General features: G+C 40.2%; 1 protein-coding gene across 2 annotated transcripts in view; it reads right to left on the reverse strand.

Annotated features, from left to right (window-relative positions):
• The window catches only part of CRYBG1 (crystallin beta-gamma domain containing 1), a 264471-nt gene that overhangs the window by 120579 nt on the left and 120668 nt on the right, over positions 1–23224 (reverse strand). Inside the window, exon 1 of one of the 2 annotated variants that reach the window (XM_063443544.1) lies at positions 3000–3177. The exons of the other annotated variant lie outside the window; for it this stretch is intronic. Within the exon in view, the coding sequence (XP_063299614.1) occupies positions 3000–3002 (3 nt within the window). The 5' untranslated portion in view covers positions 3003–3177. Of the gene's footprint in view, positions 1–2999; positions 3178–23224 lie in introns of those variants that run through there. 2 annotated transcript variants of the gene reach the window in all.

Genomic DNA, 23224 nt, shown 5'->3' on the forward strand with positions numbered 1-23224 from the left:
TCTGTATAATTACACAATATAGACCTAGTTTTATCAATAACAACTCTGGAATGATAGAGATATGCATAGGAGTCTCCTCCTTCACACTTCCTACCCGATTCACTTTCATCTCTTAAAAATCATAAGGACTAATGCTGAATATGTTCTCAAATAACATTTAGTTTTGTTTTCATTAGAGAGAAAACAGATACCTATCGAGTAAAATAGGCAAGCCGTATAATAGGAAGAAGTACTTTGTTTAAAGTACTAAAACATCTCTATGGTGCACAGCATCGGAATGTACAAACAATAGGTTTTCAATTGTTTGTTTCCTTGTTGTAGAAAGATAACAATATAGGTGAATTCAATTCATTGAATGAGAAGAACAATGAAAACAGACACATCACATACAATTAGTCGTGTGAACCACCAGGCAATGCTTACATACATTATCAGAAGGGCTGTATGTACGTAACTTTCTTACGATGGGCTGCTTTCTCTTTTCTTTTTATTTACTGAATAGCATGAAGTCTACGGGCATATTGGTATTCAGCAAACACACTAAACCCTTACTCTGCTAAAATAATCCAGCCCTTTATGTTTTGTGTATATGAGCTAACCCTAGATTTTATTTAAAAACTCTTTAAAGCGGGGCGGGGCCGGACCGCCATGCTAACTGGTCGCATGCAGGAGAGGCTCCGGTGAAACCGGGCCTCTTAAGCTACTTAACGCAGACTTTCGCACAACAAACGAGCCCACGAGATACCCACGGCTGTGGGAGAGGCTGCAGACCCCGAGATCGGGAGTTCTGGTCCCCAGGAGGGAGCACGGAGCTTTGAGGGCCGCGGCCTACCCAGGAGGGGAGCCAGGTGGACGGCCGCCGCCGGGCTTCCCTTCCAGACTACCACATGCCGATTGCCTGAGTCGCTTGCCGGCCCCGTTCCCCCACCCCTTTGGGCCAGGGGGGCCATCCCGGTCCCCACTGAGGAAAGCTTGAGCCGCATGGGGATTGAGGCGCACGGAACCCGCAAGACTCACCTCGCGGCGGCGGATCACAGCCCTGTGCCATCACTCCTACACCAGGGAGTCTCTATGAGCCACGGTTGCATCACCTGCCAAGCCAGAGGGGCCCAAACAAAATATAACCGCCGGTCTGCCGCTGTTTGGGAGAGAGAAACACCTACTGCCCATAACAGATGTCCCCTGGCGGGGCCGAGAGCAAGAGGCGAAGGATGAAAGCGAGTAACGGCCAAGTGGACTCACATGTACCCTACACATGGGACAAGTGCGACTCACCGGATCACCGAGCCTGACAAGGGGAGATCTACCGCACAAAGATGAGTACCTGTGACCAGCAGATCTGTGACAGAGGGGAAGGAGCATTACATGCCAGCACAGAGACTTTCATAACCCCATAGACTCAACAGGGGGCAACAACCTCTCGTGTACCACTTGCCACCTAACATGCTCTGAAATACACTGCAGCCATATTGTGATAACTAACACCGTGATGCACTGATATCTAATGCAGTAGAAACTCACTCAGCTCCAGTGGTTGTATCCATACACATTCTAAGCCTCACTGCAACATCTACTTTAAGCTGTGCAATGACAGGTTAAGCCTGTCGCTGGTACACACAATGCTGTTGTGATTAGAGTAGCATGTCCTGATTAAGCTCCATTTCTTAAAGACCCAAAGCGACATAGATATGCACTGATGTAAAAGCTTATGATTAACCGTATGTTTGACTATGCTGACACTCTCTGACCCTTTAGTTTAAAATTGTATCCTTTAATATGAGGAGCAATGTATGGGTTTTAAGCCTACAAACCATGATGAGAACCAGTACAATAGACGCCATTACTCAGTTGGTATTTAGCCTGTTTTATAAATCTGATGCAAATGCAAATAATTAACCATACGTGAGACTACGCTTGTAATATCATAACCTATAGTTTAAAATCGTATCTCTTATCTTGACACGACTGTTCCGGCTCTAGCCTGATATAAATATAAAAATGTGCTGTCAAATCGCATGCCATGTTAAACCTACTGTCCTCAATCGGCTTGCCAATGCTGTTGTGGCATCGCAAGACAACATTTTAAATGTCTTTACATGCACAAGAAAAATAAAGAATTAAAAAAAAAACCAAAAAAAACTCTTAAAGCGATACAAAAAAAAGTTCCTTGCTTGTTATGGTACAAGTAAATCAGCCATCCCTATATCTCAGCACAGCTTTTCTTATAAGTGCATCAATTTACAAAAATCACCCCAGCTATGAGAGTGCCTCTCTAGTGCATGACATCAGAGGAGGAGTGCTTCTTGTGCTAATACAAAACCAATAAAAAAATAACCCCTCCAAAATAAATAAATAAATGTGCACACAGCATTTACACTTTATACAAATCCCCATGTTCCTTTACAAGTTAATTTCCAGCTTACTGATTCTCAGACCCATGATCTGTGGTCTCATTTCCCCCATCAGTTTACTAATACAGCCCCCTCCTTCAGTAAAACTAGCTATGCTTATTGGTAAATAGTTGTCACACTATGCATGACCATCTCTATCACTGAGTGTTCCTCCTTTGATAGGGTTTGTTCAATTTATAAGCTAACAAGAATCTGTTTTTCTGTCTCCTTTTTGTATGCATCTTAAAAATATGCAGTGATTGCAGAGAGTTTGTGTATATTTTGTAATATTTGTTGAGGATCATTGGTTTAAAAATCTATTAAAAATAAAATTGGTGAATGTTACTGTTTTGTGACATTATGTCACTAAGCAGAGATTGAGCTAGTTTCACATTTTCTTCCTAAATATTCTTCAGACAGGCAAACAGATACTGGTTGGACAAGCTGGGTGAAGAGCACAAAGACCTATCTGTTTTCCCTGTAAGGCAATAAAACGTAAAAAATATGCTAAACAAACAAAAGTTCTTGCTAGGCTCTTAATATTCGGATCACCCAGAAAATATTCTGACCTTAAGCATACAGACACAAATATGTTGTGTTTCTACTCACCATGACAAAAAAAGCTCTTCTGCCTTTCCCTGGAGTCTAGATTTGACATCAAATATTAAATTGAGAGATCCAAAAGACCAAGAAAAAAACAAAAACACAACTAAAATTGTGCAGTTTCAACACTAAACAGAGTTTGCGAACTTGATGCAAATGAATTTTCTTTACTCAGACGAAGGACATACGAAAATCCTTTTTTGCCTTCCTAAACCTCCGTGAGATTACAGAGGAGTCAAATAACAAAGATGATCTCTGTATTTTGGCTTGCATGGTGACAGGATACCTGTGTTTTGTGTGTGGGAATAGTTAACTAGGTGTGTACTGGGTGGGTGTACCAACAAACTTCCTGGCCAAGCTCCTTTAGACAAGTACAGAGTCGTCACTTGGCAGGAGGTAGAATATGTCTAATCTAATTACAATGTTCAGTGCAAGATACAAGAATAAGAAAAATCACCTAACCAAACAGCTTGACATTTACATAAATAATTAAAGTCAAAATAAATCTCTGAATCTCTCAAAGTCATATGATCATCCCCAAGTCACGTGATGAAGTGATAGTACAAAATACACTTTTCAATAATAAGGTAAATCACTAAAGTGAGCATTGTTGGGGATTCAAAGTGACTAGTCACCAACTAAGAGTCTGATGGTTCCACTGGTTTACATGGTGATTGGCCCACTTTTAGTAACACATTTCAGAACAGTACACTATGATAAATATCCCACTATATTATTATTTATATAGCACCAGCAAAAATTCCATAGCGCTGTACAAAGGGTATATCACGGACTCACCTGTTGGGAACTACCATGATTCACCCTAGCACATCCAGGCTGCCTGTTTCTCTGACAATCATCCACTGCGGATGCAGTCCATGATAATATAAAACATAACATTTATTGAAATAGTCTAAAAAATGAACAAATTCAAGGGCATAGTAGCAAAAAAATAGTCAATCCCAGGGAGACCGCTTAATGCATTTTGCGCAACATGACACTCAGTCATGAGCTTAATGTAACATAATCAATAGAGATGCGCCAACAGTCGCAGTGAGAAAAGGTTCCAACCCAACAAGCAACACTAGAGGTTCTCTAACATCTGCTGCAAACTGGCTGAAGAGTATGGAAGTTCATCAGCTGTCAGCATTTGCTTTACGGAGTATAGTCACATAAGGTTGAATTATGTGTTAAAGGGTTACTTCACTCATCATAACCACTACAACAGGCAGTAGTAGCAATTATGCCAAGAGTACCCTGGTCCTGTTCCCCAGAAAGGGTGCAAAATATTTCACAATGGTTTGCCCTCTTACTTGGGTCTTCAAAGGGCATTGGGTCTCCTCTTCCAGGAAGATGGACTTTACACAAAACAATTCTATCTATACATTGTAGCTAAATTTTAAATACATACATTTCCACTATCTACCTTGTATCGCTATACCTTCGGCACAAAAGTACAAGACTCTTAATATGGCTACCATAGTCGTAAAGAAAGTTTAGGCACCATTGAGGAGGGGGAGATCTTTAGGTAATTATATCTCATTATCTACACATTTACTAGAGTGTTTTTGCCAACATAATGTATAGCCTATTCCTTTTTTGTAGATTACAGGTTCTTGTAAAACGCATAATAAAAATCAGGTTTCTTCTGTTAACATTTTTATTTTTTAACTGGCATTACTGCTTGTAAGCCAACATTCTGTTTCAAAATAACTCCAGTCAATTGACTACACCTTAGGTTCTCCATAATACCCCATACCCTAAATTGTGAGGACATGCAGGTAGTGAATATTAGGATTCGAAAATAACCATTGGCCTCACAAGGATCAGCATCCAAGAGTGTGTGAAGTTAGGAAGGAAACTAGCCTACATATAGGGAAAGTTATAGCAAATACCTTATGGTAGGACCATAGAGTATCCAAGATGGCTACATAGGTTAAGCACAAAAGTAAGGCTAGAAATGTCTAAGGTGGTCCTTGATTTTAAAAATAAAGAGACAAGTGATAATTGGAGGTTTGGGTATACTGCTTAAAATAAGTATATGGAAATCCCAGCAGAGATTTAGAGAGAGAGCCTTATATCGCTGTACCTTTGCCCCCCCTTCAGCCCAAATACTCACCCTCCTCACTGGATCCAACCGGGAGGACTGGCTGACAACCCAGGAAGTCCCCCTGCAGTCAGTACATGCCGCCAACTTCCATACCCCAAAGAAATCTTGAATTATTAGGATTGCCAATGTGGAGAATAGATAAAGTGTCCGACTGTAAGCTCGTTTGAGCAGAGTTCTCCTCTACCTATTGTTCCTGTATCATTTTGTAATTGTCTCATTTATGGTTAAATTGCCACCTTTCATAATACTGTAAATCGCTCCGAAACAGGTTGGCGCTATATGAATACCAATATAATGTGAAGTGTACAAATCCATCTCTTTGATAACAGTAATGGTAAAGTGCATCCCGTCTTCAGTCACAAAACCCTATCATACATAATAGTGTGTATTTATAAAGTGCTAGCAACAAGTTCCATTGTGCTGTGCATCAGATACTTTTTTTTTTTTTTTTTTTTTTTTTTACACTCACCCCTCACTGTTCCACCTGCACCTATGGGCCAGTAACCACGGAGTATTAGGGTAATGTTAGTAGCCTTGAGTAGGGTAATGCTCAGATATGTGGACAGCTGATATAAAACTTGTTTTAACAGATTATACAAGATGGCTAAAAAGCTAATTTTGAAGTTAGGTGCATAGAACATACAACAAACACATCTAGATATCTCAGTGGGCAGGCTCTAAAGTATGATTTGTTTTTAAGTTTTATTTATCAGATATCCCTGATTATTGGCATTTGCGGGTCTTTAAAAAACCCACGTTGCATCTTGTATATGTACACTTACAAAACACTTTCCTAATGGAAGCAATATATTGGTATAGATATGTTTTAATATCTTAAAGGATCACTATATTGTCAGGAAAACCAAACTAATTTTCCTGACACTATATAACCCTTAGTCCCGCCCCACCCTCTGGTCCCCCCTCCCGCTGGGCTGAAGGGATTTAAAACCCCTTCAGCCACTTACCTTTATCCAGCACCGGGGTCCCCCTGTGCTGGTGACCTCTCAGACGTCAGCTCCCGAGTGGAGCGGAATGCGCATGCGTGGCCAGAGCCACGCGCGCATTAAAAACGCCCATAGGAAAACATTTCTCAATGCTTTCCTGTGGACATTCTGCACGCTGAATGCGATTTTTCCCATTCAGCGTCACAGAAGCGCCTCTAGCGGCTGTCAGGAAGACAGCTTCATAGAGGCTGGATTAACCCTGCAATGTAAACAGTTTCTCTGCAGACTACTTCATTGAGCTGAAGTGGTCTGGGTGACTATAGTGGTCCTTTAAGGACAGAGGCAATTGTCCAAGTCCTGAACCAAATCAAAACTTGGAATTTGAACTATATGTGTGTTCATCCATAGTATACCTATTTTATATTAAGTGCACCCACACTTATTACGTATCATGGTGTTACAGAAGAAATAGGGCTTTCATTCCATCAAATATTGATATATGGAACACACTTAAATATGAATAGTATCTAAAAAAGTGTGAAAAATTAGGCATAAAGTTCTGCCTTGCATTTTAACTGTGAATGTCATATTACTGTTAACAGTAAAGTATTTACTGTAAGGAATTAAAATATTTGTACAATTAAACCTCTCATGTGCAAGTTCCATGGTGTTTTGGAAAGTTACAGGGTCAAATATGGGACTTGCCCTTTTCAGTTTGTACACATTGACGTTTGCAGGGCCTATAGTGTCTTTGAGACCTTATGGCAGCCCAGGAATGAAAATTACCCCCGTCATGGCATACGATTTACAAAAGTAGATTGTGATGTAATTGCGATCGCATGATATAGATTGGTGGGTTATCAGGCAGTCCCCCCAATCGGATTCCAGTATATGGACTGGAGGGAGGGACCTATCGACATTAAATAACATTAAAGTCCTCCTTTTGTAGGATGGCATAGAATGCCATAACATCAGGAAGGGGTTAAACAACTACAATTACCAATTAAAGGAACCCTTCACTTCTATAAAAATATATTTTTAAACAAATCACTGTTTTGTAGAGAGACCTAATAACCCTATAGTGCCATGAAAACGGGTTTGTTTACCTGGCACTATAGTGCTCCTTTAAGCACTTCGGCAAGCTAAAGTACTGTGGAGGTGTGAATTGTCCCTTTAAGACTGGGCTGTCCAACCAATTCTATAGGACTGCAAAGTCATTCTTAACACTGTTTCAATGTGTATACAAGGACAGACTTTCTCAGAGCAGCATTTCACATTAACAATGTATCTTCATTCCTTACATGTGTTTGAAGTCACACACATGTAGGATAGCATACTTTGTTGCCAGGCGACCACAGAGGTCAAAAATGATTACCTATCGACTGGCCTAATTGCTGCAGCATTAATACAAACAAAATGCATTGTTTTTTTTTATCATTCATGATTTAGAGTGAGTCAAGAACAGTCGAGATTTACAACAATTCTGCAGAGATGCTACGTTCTTATAAGATTTAATAATTAACTAACTCACAGAAAAAATTATCATGAATTAGATTCTCTGTTCTTTCAACATAACTCACAGTAACTTGCACTGGAAGCTAAAATTCAATGCAATCCAATATTAACAATAAAAGTGTGGGTAAGTATTAGCTGCAGGACAATTGCCTGTTTGAAGACGCACTGCTTTTTGTGAAATGTCACGGTTCATCATTGTGCAAGCTGGAGCCTGAAAATCTTTATCCCTGAAGGACATGGAGGTCAAGTTAAAGGGGTAGAAAACAACCCATTTTTAAAAAATCACGATTTACTTTTTTTTTTCCAAATACGTCTCCGTATTGCAAGCAGTGTGTTCTGCCGGAACAACACTCTCCAAACTAATAGTTTGATGACACAAGAAGATCCCTTGTCTAGTTGTTTGGTTGAGATTTGTCTACCATGCTAGCATTCCTCCCAAATGTCCCTATTTAAGAGAGTCCGTCCCTATTTTTATCCCAAATCCCTCTTTTCTATCCTAATGTCTCTCTTTCTCTCTTTTCTAGGAGCGCCAAAATGTTGGTGTGTCTGTGTGTATAAGAGAACTCCACAGCGATAATACTCACAGTAGTAGCAGTGGGTCTTCAAACTACAATACATGTGTTTAGAAATCAATATGTGTAAACACGGTTCTTGTTACATTTTAGTTGCATAAATTATTATTAATAAATCACCTAAAATGTCCCTGCCTTTCTCCACACCTTCAGCTACACCCCTAGAGTTAAAGCATCCCTCTTTGTCCATTTGAATTGTTGGGTGCTATGGGATGGCATTACTCACAGATAAATGTATTCACTGTACAATAGATTGCAGCAAAGTGATAACTGACATTCTCCATTTCGGCTAGAGTCCGAGTATGGCTTAATATTTGTAATTAGGATTTTTATTCATCACAGTTCTTTATTGAGGAATAACCGTGGAAGGTTAAAAAAAGAGCCCCATTATACGTTAATCTTCTGATAAGCACATAGGCTGGGAAGCCCATATCACCCTAATCAATCATTTAGATGAGATAGAGATAACAGCAGCCATTGGGTCTGCCTCCACCATATCAAAATTGGAAGCCAGGCTGCAGACTGATGGGATCTGAGTTTCTCTGTTACTTGATGAAACGGTTTAGCAGTGATACCCGGCGTTTATGAACTCCAGGCAGAATAACGACTTCAATGTACTGAAGTGGTTATGGAGCCTACATAGTTCCATTAAAGGGATTATATAGTGTTAGGAATACAAATCTGTATTCCTTAAACTATAGAGCCCTCTGGTCACCTACTCATTTACATACCCTCTCCTTCTCTGACAAAATCCAACAGGGGGCCTAATGCACATGCGCCACTACTGCCACAAGCGTATTAAGCCATCCCCATAGGAATGTGTTGCTGCAATGCTTTCCTATGGGGATTTCACTGACGCTGCATATACTCATGCAGAGCGTGAGGACATCCAGTGTCAGTTAGGCAACCAAAAGTCTGTTAGCAACCAGGAAGTGCCTCTAGTGGCTGTCTGATTGACAGCCATTAAAGGCAGTCTTAGTCCTGCATTGTAATTATTGCAGTTTCTAAAACAAAACTGCAATGATTTACATTGCAGGACTAAGTGGGACAGGGACATTGCACCCACATCACTTTTATTAACTGAAGTGGTTTGTGTGCTTATAGTTTCCCTTTAATATGTTAGAATGAGCTATTCCTGGATAAATTACACATATTTTAATTTCTGTAGTCTTTAAGAGAATCCTGTGAACTTTGATGTACAGTAAATTAATGTGTAATTTCATTAGGTAAACTTTAAAGCCTTTTACACACAAATTTGACAAAGAGTAGCCTGCCGTCCATTGTACTATCAGAATCATTTTCAAAGAGCAAAGGATAAACAAACACCACTCTTTTTCCACAGAGGTGTATGCTACGGTTGGGGCACTGACAGAGGGCAGATTTATGTCTGTTTGTCGAAATGGTTGCTAAAACAAATTCCTTGCATTCCAGCATTACATTGACATTTCTTTATGTGGACATTGGCTGACTACATTCTTTTTCTTCCAAGTTCATGCTTGTTTTGAATGAAATGCCCAACATCATAATATCTTAAAGGGAATCTACCCTAAAGAAGAATTCACATTATTCTATCCAGGGGAGGATTAAGAATATGTAGAAGCAAACTACCCCAAGAGGTCTCATCCAAACTATCCCAAGTGGTCTCATCCAATTTAACCCCTGTGTGAATATCTATCTATTATAAAAAATATTTATATAGCGCCAGTAAATTCCGTAGCGCTGTAGTCTACACAAACCTTTAACGTACAGAGCTGGCACGGGTGTAAAGGGGCTCAGGTAGCTGCCTTACTGTGGGGGAGGTGGGCTGAGGGGTTGATGCTGCAATCCGGCATGTGATGTCACTTCAAACCCAGAAAAACCAGGGATCAGCACTGGGCGTCACAGGGAACTGTGCAGGCAGAGTACAGCAATTCCAGCAGTCCCCACTAGCCTCCAGTCTTCCTAGGTAAGTATGGGAGGACCTCATAACAAACAAATAAATAAAAACACACATCTGTAAAAAAAAATCTTCAACTTCGCTAATGTCATGGCTTGGTTATTTTAGCCAACATTTTCCAATTCAAGTTTTCAATCACTAGAATTTGGAGTAAAGTGAAAAACCTTGATAGAGTGAGCAAGTCATACAAACCGATGGCGAGAAATAGCAAAAAACAGACAGAAAATTTAAAACCATGCTGCCTGCATGCACAGAGTGTGCTGGCTATCATATTGCACTGAATCACAGTGGAAACATTATTTTAACAAATAACAGACACAGACACAGATAATGACCATTTTGTTGTATAGCTACCCCCCAGGCTCTGAGAAATGATGTAATATACAGACATACATATAAGATTTCCATTATCACATTACATTGCTAAAATATTTAAACTCAACATTCTATATATCATTACAACATGTTTTTGTTCGGACAGCCACAAGGACCTCCAGACCAAAAATTATTCAACTATTTGATATCCACTGTCATCATGCAAAGTATTGGACAGGCTGATCATGGCTATTGCTGTGCATGTGCTTTACATCGTCAATGTTTCTTCATGAGAAATACCGGATTAAATACAGATCATTAATAAGCTTCATAATTTCACCAGAAAAAGATTACTGCAGTGAGGAAACTCTCCCGGTGCTGCATTGAGGGAAAGTTTAAAGTGCACCTATAGTGCCCAACATAACTTTAAAAGAGTATTTAATTCCATCTAAACATTATGTCAGCATTTTTGCAAGCAAATATATAGATTAGGAGAAAAACCTATTTAAAAATGTTTTCTCCAACATGTCAATGACCTTGGCAAGCACTGAACGCCAAATAATTATTTAATAAAGGTGAGTAGAAGAGACCTCGCACAAAAGGGACTTCTGCTCTCCACCAAGAATAACCGCGCATGCGCTGTTTGGTTTAGAGACCCCTAGCTGGGGGTCTCCAGATGCTGCCATGCTGGCACTGAAGGCATCGTATCAGCGTCACTTAAGAGGTCTGCCCTGCGAGGGGAAGTGTTCCTTAGCAGGGCACATCAGTGATCGGCTGAAGAGGATCACAGGCGGACAGGAGAGCAGCAAAGAAGTAGTGCAGGTGGAGATTGTGGAGGGGGAACACAGGCCAAGGTATGTGGCTATAGATTCCCTTTAGTAAAGGTTTTTTTTTGGTTTTGTTGTTTTTGTTTAGAAAAAAGAGCCCTAGTAATTTAAACTCATAAAGAAACACATCCAATTTAAAAAAAGCATAATTTACAAAAGCTCAAAAAATAGTCTTGGCAACAGAATACATTTTCCATCTGCATGGTTGAAGTATAAAATAGATTAAAATACGCAAATGTTCAACTATGCAAGTTATTTAAAATCACAATACAATGCAAATGTTAAACGATGCAAGTTATTTAAAGTCACAATAACGTGACAATAAAATGAAACTAAGTTAACCTTTTCATTGCCAGAGAGGTTAGCAATGCAATACTTACAGCAATGCCTCAAAAGTGACTGACAGATGAAAAACATGTAGTCTGGCAGGTTCACCAGCTTTGATAGAACTTTTTATTAATACTTTGCTAACTAGTTTTGCCTCCATAAATCATTAAGGTCAACCCTAACCAAAGGGAAAATTGTGAACATATAAACAGCCTCCCAGTCCTAACAGCAGAATTTAATATTTATTCATATGGGTACACGTTTCCACTGGTATAGGACACTTACATCTAAAATCAGATAATTATTTTAAACCCTGCCAAACAAGCTTACATATTAAATCTTAAAGCACCTAAGGCCTACGGTGTAGTATGCCAGGGCACACCTTACTTTTTAATTTGTTTTATTTACTTGAAAGAGAATTGTCACTTCTTGACCTATCAACGGTGTATAGTCCAAAGCTTCCTGATTGAAGCTTTGGACCATAGGTGGAAAAAACAGGGCAAGGTGGATTGGCCCCATCTTTACAAGCTTGAGTTTAAACCATTTGTAAAATGTTATGGTGCCCGGTCTGGTTCTATAGGTAGTACAATGGTTCCCAACCCAGCCCTCAAGTACCCCCTACCAGTTCAGGATTTAGAGATTACCCTGTTGTGTCTAAAGTGTTGTTGTTTTTTTTGTTTTTTTCTAAAAACACCTTAGACACAACTGGGTAATCCCTGAATCCTGGACTGGTAGGGGATACTTGAGGACAGGATAGGGAACCCGTGGGGTAGTAGGACACATTCATGGAATTCACAGCAAGCTTGTGTGAAAATGGTGTATACATATTGCTAAATTTGGTAGAATTCTGTTGTTTAAATGACTTAATGAAAACATTTAAAAAACCTAATTCAAAATAGAAACATGTCAAAAAGACTCAGAAAAATTGGTTTATATATATATATATATATATATATATATATATATATATATATATATATTTGGTCTTCTATATTTCTCTGCCTACTTGGAGGTGTTCGGTTGGTATTGGCCAGGCCACTCTCAGGGCCTAGATACATCTCTCTATCATTTATTCATTTGGCACCATAACTCCTAATGCACACATTAGAAGTTTTGGTACTTGCCATATTTTTCAAAGTATACCTGCATAATTGAAGAGGAGTCGTCCAACAGGGCTATTCAATAAAATCAGAATTTTAGGTAAATTAAAAATGAATTGGAAAAACTGAGGCTAAAATGAACCGTGTGACTAGAGTAGATTTTTTTTATTATAAGTTTTGCAGTTCACATATCATTAGCTGAAATGTATAGTTTGGTGAATAGCCTGCAAGTGTCTAGTAGGTGACAAATCCCTGTACTCAGAGCCTTTCATCACATAGTTAAAGGACAACTTAACATTTTAAAATCCTCTTCTATTATTCCACTTTGTTATTACATTGTTACAGACTTAATCCCAGGCTTCAAATATATGTCACAGGTATGCAAGCTAGTAACCTCAAAGATCACAAGGCTCCAATATATATTCTTTACCTTTGTTCTTTCCATAGGCATGTTCTCTAAAAAGGGAGAGGATCGAGAGATAATACACCACTTTTGTGACAAATCTACCGTCACATGATGCTGATAGACTTTAAAGGAACACATCCATTAACTATTTTAATAATGTATTTAAGTTTGAAACAATCTCGTTGTTATAGCTTTAAATATAAAACTAGCTATACTCAGCTGGTGCTCTAGCACTTAATTACTTGACAATATTATTAGTATTAGCATCTACATAGCGCCAACATATTCCTCCGCTCTTACAAATGACACAATTACAAATCACACGGATACTTAACATGACAAGTAATTGACATACAAAGACTGTTAAAATATATACAAAATGACTGTTTAGTTGATATAGCCCCAATGAAAATACGCATGCATTTAATTATGCATATGTTTTATTGAGGATATTTCTACAAACAGCTTGCAAAAGCTGCATATCTCTTGTCTGAAGCCTTTGCAGGCCCACCCCTTCTAACCCCGCCCAGACTTTCTGTCACTGCCCAATAACAGACTTCCCAATGCAGCTCAATGGGAAGTCTTTGCAAGGCAGGTGCTCGGGATGCTTGCCTCTTGAGTTTAGCTCAAAAAAAACTAACCAAACCTGGAAGTAACATGAGCATTTGTCTGATTGATAGCCCGGGGGAGTAAATTTATAAAGGTGCCAATTTCTATTGAAATCTGTACTTTTTGTAAAATAAAAATTAAAAAACCAGAACACACTCTTCACACATGAAACACTTCAACAAACTGAAGTGCTTTATGAGTCAGGAGAGTCCCTTTACAGAAACACAACAAGCATTACAACCATTATAGTGCACTGTAGTGGTTATAGTGCCCTGTCACCCATTCTCTCACTATAAGTATCCAAACCATTTTAGAAAGGCATGACTTCATACCTGTGGACTGCTGTGCACCATTTCCTGCCTACTCTCCGCAGACAGGAGAGATGGAATGCACAGCAGTCCACAGGTATGAAGTCATGCTTAGTGGAAACCGGAAGCTGTGCCAAGCAGCCAAATCCAGGAAGTCAACTTGTTCTTAATTCAAGTTGACAACCATCTGGTATTATAGGTGTGGGTATGGGAATGTCTTCCTCCTCATGGATCATGTATGATGTTTTGTGAAGTTCATCTAAATCCAGTTGTGACACAAGCTTCCTATTGACAATGTTTAAAAGTTCTGTAACTAGCTGTTTTGGTGTTAGTGTAGATGAAGGTAGCATTTAAAGGGACACTCCAGGGACCCAGACCACTTCTGCCCATTGTAGTGGTCTGGGTGCCAACTCCCATCACCCTTAACCCTGCAAGTGTAATTATTGCAGTTTTTATAAACTGCAATAATTACATTGCAGGGTTAACTCCACCTCTAGTGGCTGTCTACTAGACAGCCACTAGAGGGCACTTCCGTGTCCCTAGCAAAGGTGCTAGAGCGTCACTGGACGTCCTCACGCTGTGTGAGGACCTCCAGCGTCGCTCATTTCCCCATAGGAAAGCATTGAAAAGCATTTTCAATGCTTTCCTATGGGGAGCTCTAATGCGCATGCGCGGCATTGCCACGCATGCGCATTAGGTCTCCCCGGCCGGTGGGCGGGATCAGTCTCGCCCACCGGCCGACGCAGTCACTGGGAGGAGTGGCGGAGGAGGAAGAAGCAGTGACGTGGGACATGTCGCTGCCTCTGGTAAGTTACTGAAGAGGTTTTCACCCCTTCAGCAACCGGGGATTGGGGGTGGGAGGGAGAGAGGACCTGCAGTGCCAGGAAAACGGATAGTTTCCCTTTAATGTAGCCCTTTACATTGGGTCTGCTGTTATAGTAGCAGTCAAGCAGGTCTAGGCTCTCACTTCGTGACCAGGAATGGTTTGTTCCAGTAGCCCACCTTGTTAATCCAGCTTGGTTGGTCTCTCTTGGTCTCTTGTAGTACTCTCTTTTTATTGAGGTGGGTAAGTATATTACTGTAGGTGACACTTGCTGGCTGATGAGGTGGTGTGACTGGGTTTTCTGCTTTTAATGCAATGATATTACCACTGTGATAACTAGTATATATATTTAAAGATGCATTAATCTTTAATAGATGGCTTGACTGTGCCACTGTGACTGGATTTCCAAAGTTAGTGGGTTAATCTCACAAAAGAAGGCATATTAGGGGTAAAATGGGGTACCCCTAATGGTGTTGTGGCAGGCTTATGCAATGTATGACCATAAACTGTAACTAACCTCTTATTATTTCTGCCTTCTTGTATGTTGTATTAATCGGCCCCGGCAGCACCCTTATAATGTAAGCATGTTCAGGTTTCATATATAAATATATTTAGGAGTCTATGCCAACTCCCCGGTTTTGCACCCCTCCCTGTTACATGGCCCTATTTAACCTTGCATTGCAGAGAGTCAAAGGAGGAAGCATTTCCCAATCAAGTGGATTAATTGATTAATCTAATTAGAGCAGGTGTTATATTGCTAGGATAGGGGTACGTTGGCCATATGGCAGGCTTATGAATTTCTATGACTGCAGATTCACAACTTCCAGATTAGTTTTCCCGCTTCCCGGGCTCCATTTCATAAGGCTGGTGTGAATAGACTGGGGCCTGCAAGCTGGTGGGGTCTACCAGATGGGCCAGGCACTTATGGCGACCGGACCCTTGTCGGAAGTGAGTTTGGATCATTTCCTTCCAGCTTACAGAGAGTGCCACATGGGCTAGGAGAGGAAGAGAGCACATTGGAAAGAGAGGAAAAGATAGCATTTACCAGACTTATGTCAGTCTCATCCAACAGCCAGATCCTACTGATCCCCAGGGAAGCCACACTCCTACACTCAGAAACAGGAGGGTGGCTAAATATGGAAATTGTGACTGTGTGTATGTGTCAGTTTGTGTATATTGAAATAGTGTGTCAATGTGTATGTGTGTGTGTATGGGTGTGGCAGTGTGTGTGTATTTGCGCTCACTGCCACACTCATACACACTGTATATACATCCCAGCACTCAACATCAACACAACATAAAAACCCACAACTGCAATCAAACGCAAACACTACATACAAACACACCCCTTCATTCAAATACCAGCACTGCACACAAATATACACCTGCATACAAAACACGACATAAAAGCACACCTCTGTGTTCAAATGCAAATACTACACACAAGTATACCATGTCTTTCAAATGGCAACAGTACATACAAACACAAAACTGCATTCAAATGCTAATATTACACACAAATACCCCACTACCGCCACGCATATACTCCATACAAAAACATGCTTACATTTAAACACAGAAACACTGCTCACAAATACAATCCTGCAAAAATGGGTAAGTTATAGATCCCTAGATGGAATACCATTGTGGTTTTTGTTTGACAGATGGGGATCAGCATTTGAGTACCCATGCGCTGGGTGGGGAGCAAAAGACATTTCTTGTATCAGGGCCCTCTCTCTACGTTAGTTCCGCCACTACTTCCACTCACCTCAAAACTTTCTGCTAATGCTGTGGGTAACAGTTGGAGATGTGAAGCAACTGAAAAGTGTCAAATGGCCTACATCTGCAGAGATAGCAACAGCATTGCTTGCGCTCTGGTTCTTAATTTCCCCACTCCCACCTAATACATCTAAAAGTCCACATTGGACCACCAAAATGTTTCAAACACTAGCCATAGCAATGGCCTCAACATGGGCATTATCCTTCTGGGGAATAAACTGGTTTTCAGATAGGGGTGAACAGGGATGTTTCTATTGGTAGTGAATAGTGAGCATGTATAATGTGTTTTCTGACTGTATGGGGTTATTGGTGACCACAATTCAGATTTATGGTTTTTTTTTTGTGATAAAATATGCATATTCCTGTTCTCAGTGTGTATGCCAATATAAAAAAAAAGTCAAAATTCACTTTTTTAAATTTAAATTTACATGCTGCTATTCACACAGAAACATGATCTGGGCCCAGCAAAGCAATCTGTGAAAATCTAAACGTATCTAATTATGTCGGCATCTCCTTAATTTGGTTGTGTATTGGCTATGTAAAAAAAAGAATAAATCTATATATTTGCGTATAGTGAGATACAAATCATCTTGTTTGTTTCTTTGCGGTCTTACATAGCCTGCACACAACATTTTCTGTACCAATACAATCTGTGTGTTTTCACATGAGAGGCAATAAAACGCATTGTGAAACACAATAGTGAAAAAATTGCTATAGTCAGAATGGCCTGAGGTAAATCCTCCGGAGTGTCCAAAAACAAATACTTTTGTGATGCAGGTCTGACCACAGTTGTCCTAAATATCACATTTTGACAACATTTTGCTCAGAAACAGTGACATTTTTATGTATTATATGACATACAACTGCTAAAAATAGATAAAAGTCGTAAGCACTTCCTAAATCACAACAAAGCAATCTATTTAAGTTATTTTTTACTTTAGACAAATATGACACAAATTATCAATGGTACAAAATATCATTGGTCTTTTAGGAGGATATGAGGTAATATGAAAATAGTATGAATGAAGAAATATGCCAAAAGTGCCATTTGTAATAAAATACTGTAAATGGAACACCATATGTAGAAATATTCAAGGGAACCATCATTGTTTATGAACAGTTATATCACAGGTGTTTTGCAAGCAGTATAACCATTGGTAAGATTCTACAAGATGTGAAATTAGTTGCAGCAATATTTCTCAATGATACACCTTATACTGCAACAAGAGGGTGTCAAGCAGATTGAGGTAAATCTTGCAGGAAATTAATCACTCATTTCCATAAGTGAGTACGTCTTCAGGTTACGTACAGTTTGTTGCTACCAATCATTAGATGAATAATAATGACAAACTATGAGTAATTATTATTTTAAAATGTTCTCACAGCTAGAAAGTGAAATTGAGTTGCGTGCATGTAAACATTATGCATGGTCTTGCTCACGATTCCTATTGCAAAGTTTTTTTTATAACCTAATTAAAATGTGTTCTCCTTACTCTACATTTAAAGGAACACTCTGGTCACCATAACAACATTTTCAGAATGAAGTTACGGTGCCAGGAGGTCCACTTTTTATCTCTATGGGCACTAACCCTGCATGGGCGTCCGCAGGAATTTTTCCAGGGGGAGGGGGCATAATTGTATGACATCCATGCTCAGATCCTTTTTGCAGGGCCAGACTGGGGATACAAATGTATGCCAACCCCATTAGTCATTGTGCCATCTGTGTGTGTGTGTGTGTGTGTGTATGTATGTATTATTGGTATGTTTCTTTTTCTAATTCAAAATATTGGCCCTGTCAGTGTAAAATATGTAATTATACAGTAAGCATACTCACATGCAGATACAGACCATCTCACTGACACAAGCATACAAGCTCATTTATACACAGACTCACAGACAGACAGATAAGCTCATTGATACACCTAAGCTCATTAACATAACTGACACTGACAGACAATCTCACTGACACACACAGACAAACTTACTGCTACACACCCAAACTTAGTACAAACTCTGACACTCACACAAGGTTACTACAGACAAACTCATTGGTATACAAACACAAACTTACTACAGACAAGCTTACTTACACATACGCTCACTACATACAAGCTCACTGACACCCACATGCTCCCTACAGACAAGCTCATGGACACACACACACACACATGCTCACTACAGCAAAGCTCATTACAGACAAGTTCCCTGACATACATGCTTACTACAGTCAAGCTCACTGACACACACACATGCTCACTACAGAAAAGCTCACTGACATACATGCTTTCTACAGTCAAACTCACTAACACACATGCTCACTACAGACAAGCTCACCGACACAAACAAGCCCACTTACAGACAAGCTTACTGACACACACATGCTTACTACAGAAAAGCTAGCTGACACACACAAGCTCGCTTACACATAAGCTCACTGACACACACATGCTCCCTACAGAAAAGCTCACTGACACACATTCTTACTACAGACAAACTCACGAGACACACAAGTTCACTACAGACAAGCTCACTAACACACATACATCTGCTCACTACAGAAAAGATCACTGACACACACATGTTCCCTACAGACAAACTCACTGACACAGACATGCTCACTACAGACAAACTCACTGACACAGACATGCTCACTACAGACAAACTCACTGACATAAACACAAGCTCACTACAGATAAGCTCACTGACACACACATGCTCACTACAGACTCACTGACATACACACAAGCTCACTACAGACAAGCTCACTAACTCATACACATATTCACTATAGACAAGCTCACCGACACATACATGCTCCCTACAAATAAACTCACTGACACACACACATGCTCAATACAGACAAGCTCACTGACTCACACACATGCTCACTACAAACTCACTGTCACACACACATGCTCACTTACAGAAAAGCTCACTGGCACACTTGCTTACTACAGACACACTCACTGACACAAACATGCTCGCTTACAGACAAGCTAACTGTCACACACACACACACATGCTCACTGACATATGCTAACTACAGGCAAGATCACTGACACACACACACATATACAAGCTCACTCACTAGCAGACACACACACACAATCACTGTCATGGGCTGAAGCCTACTTGTCACAGAAGGCTGTGGAAGACTGGGAGCACTGGGAAGTGAAGTCTCTATTTTCTGGCCTGGCTTTGTCCGGCCTGGCCTCTTTCATCCAGGGAGGTCATCAGTGTGAATGCGGGGGCGGGGCTTGTTCAAAGGGGTGAGGCTTGTGCAAGGGGGCAGAGATTGCATGCGAGAGGCGGGGGCAGAGCATACAGGCACCAAATAGATGGGGATTCGGAAGGGAGCTACACAGTGCTCCCTCTGGTCCCCTATCAACCTAAATTCGGTGGGCCAGTCAGGCCCTGACTGTGGGGAGGGGGCAAGATCAAAAATCCAGAGGGGGGCAAGTGCCCCTTGCCCCTCCCTGCAGACGCCCATGAAGCCCTGGTAATCCTGTAACACAAGTGCCGTATTGTAGGGGTTAAGAAATGGTTTAAAACTCTAAACCTTTTCTGGTGCTCCCATAGCTTTATATGTAAGACCTTATATGCATTTCCCACAATCCACCACACATCAGTATAATATAGTAGATTCCAAATTAGCAAAAATAGCTAAACTGAAAGCATAACTGACATGGATAATTATTTCAATTCAGCTATATTGGACTAAAATTGTAAATTCACTTTGAATTTACTTTAAATTCCTGCTTTAATGAATAACCCTGTAAGGGTTTTCAGTGTGGTCTTTTCACATTTCATCCCCAGCACACTTATGTTTCGGTGAGAGACAGACTTGGATTTGGTATGACTGTAACAGAATCCCGCGTTTCCTTTGTATTTTGAGAGGACTGCAGGTCAGCCTCCTTCCCACTAACTATGGGTCCTGGCCTGAAATGGGATTCTGCTTTGGAGAAGCAGGTACACGTGGATCATTCGAACTGCTTTCCCCCCGGTTTGGTTTTGTGAGATTGGGACATACTTGTTTTAAAAGGGGATTCTTTCAACCTTTAATTGTCCTATGTTGGTGGAAACTGGAAAATGCATTGATTTGTATAATTAAAATATGCAAATTTAGAAAAGTGCGAAAATGACAAGTTCCATCTATACATCTCTTTTTCCACATACGTAGATACATTTGGAAAGCTGTAATTATGTTATGTATTTAAGAAATGATGTTGCCTGTTCTTCATCTTATGTATGTTGTTTATATTTTTATGGCTGTCACTACTTCTTTAAGGACTAGTCCTAGTTCAAAATAAAGGTTTGTGTCCTGTGTGGATTTGTTCAGGGATCCCAGTGACAGATCTTAGGACTTGTTGTTGGTGAATGGTCCCTGTAGCTAGCCCGGGACAAGTGAAAAAGTGGGCCTGAGAGCCACAACTGCCTTTATGAAGGCAGTAGCTAAGGAGCTGGAATGACTACACGCAGAAGTGTTGATACCTGCTTGGGAGAGGAAGCGAGGAAGCGACCTGGCGGAGGTACTGGGTCAGAGTACAGGACAGTGTTCATTTTGTCGTATAACAATTTTAGTCACATTTTTGTCGACAACAACTAAAACAAGTCAGATGACTAAAGCACGACTAAAACTAAAGCGGCTTTTTAGTCAAGAGACTATGATCAAAACTAAATTGAAACTTGCTGCCAAAATTAACACTGGACACTGGTGAAAAGGACTGCATTAGATGCCAATGCAGGACATTTTTTTCCCTGATTTGAAAACGGCTTTGATTCTAGCTGGAAAGAAAAACCTAAGAGGTTTCTCTGTTTGCCAAGCGGATCACACTTTGTACCTTACCTTTCGTGTGATATACTGTAGATACAAAACATCAAGCGCACGTATGTTCACGCATGCGTGTTTCTGTTGTCTACTGACTTCTAAAATAACATGACTCACAGCATGTGACAGGTTTTTACTTTAGTTTTTTTTTTTTTTTTTTAATAGCCACCCTCTGGCAGCTGAGTGAAAACAAGACCGGTAAACCAGTCTAGGCGCCAGAAAATTCTGCAAGGTAATCATGAAATTAGTTAAAGGAAAGATATTACATTTAACCCTTCGAGTTACAGAGGTGTGTCCCACGCACTGCACTGCACTGGGCACCTCTGTAACTGCAAGGATTAAAATGCTGGATTATTAGAAACTGATGAGCATACATGGTGTGCATGACTTAGCAGACCACCCCCCTCCAAAAGTAAGCGCAAAACCCCCAATTTAATCCGCAGAGTGAAAGATTTATACCCAGGATCCAAATCCCCATCTTACAGCTAATATTTTTATATTAAAAAGCTGACACACCCTGCATTTGTCATCAAAATCAAAGTGCTAACACAGCACATATCCTAATTTTCAGGGATGGGTACTATATGCATACATTATGGACGCTGTATGGTAGCCATGCTGCGGGAAACATTTCAGTTTTTGCTAATGTAACACTGTGTAATTTAAGATAAACAAGGAACAGTTATTAAGGGAAGAAAAGCCAAGAGAGGTAGGTGGGAGTGGAGTTGCTTCTATGTTTTCCTGGACACAATAGTCCAAGATGGACATTGCATGAAAAGTAGAATTTATATACAAGAATGAACATCATCAAGGTGGAACACTAAATACATAACACTCAATGGTTTACATAGATCCTTCTTGCAGTATATTAATACTACTCTATTTGTATCTAGAAAAACCTGGAGGATCTAGAAACCCTGCATATGTCTGTTTCCTGGGTACTATATGGAATATTCCCATTTTTGTTCCAGTAGGTACTTTAAGAGGTATCATTCCCACGAACATGAAACATATCCCCATTCAGTTTGAAATTCTTTGTAATCTTTGAATGCTGACACCAAATGCATCCAGGCAATAAATGCATCCAGGCAATATGTGTCTTTTTGCGGATGATACTAAGATATGTAACAGGGTTGATGTTCCAGGAGGGATAAGCCAAATGGAAAATGATTTAGGTAAACTAGAAAAATGGTCAGAGTTGTGGCAACTGACATTTAATGTGGATAAGTGCAAGATAATGCATCTTGGACGTAAAAACCCAAGGGCAGAGTACAGAATATTTGATAGAGTCCTAACCTCAACATCTGAGGAAAGGGATTTAGGGGTGATTATTTCTGATGACTTAAAGGTAGGCAGACAATGTAATAGAGCAGCAGGAAATGCTAGCAGAATGCTTGGTTGTATAGGGAGAGGTATTAGCAGTAGAAAGAGGGAAGTGCTCATGCCATTGTACAGAACACTGGTGAGACCTCACTTGGAGTACTGTACACAGTACTGGAGACCCTATCTTCAGAAGGATATTGATACCTTAGAGAGAGTTCAAAGAAGGGCTACTAAACTGGTTCATGGATTGCAGGATAAAACTTACCAGGAAAGGTTAAAGGATCTTAACATGTATAGCTTGGAGGAAAGACGAGACAGGGGGGATATGATAGAAACATTTAAATACATAAAGGGAATCAACACAGTAAAGGAAGAGACTATATTTAAAAGAAGAAAAACTACCACAACAAGAGGACATAGTCTTAAGACCGGAGGGCGTACTATTACGTCCTTTTAAAAGCGGCTCTAAACGCCGCAGGGCGTAATAGTACGCCCTCCGGTTTTTAGTA

Source organism: Pelobates fuscus, chromosome 2 (genome assembly GCF_036172605.1).
Source record: "Pelobates fuscus isolate aPelFus1 chromosome 2, aPelFus1.pri, whole genome shotgun sequence".
NCBI classification, from domain to species: domain Eukaryota; kingdom Metazoa; phylum Chordata; class Amphibia; order Anura; family Pelobatidae; genus Pelobates; species Pelobates fuscus.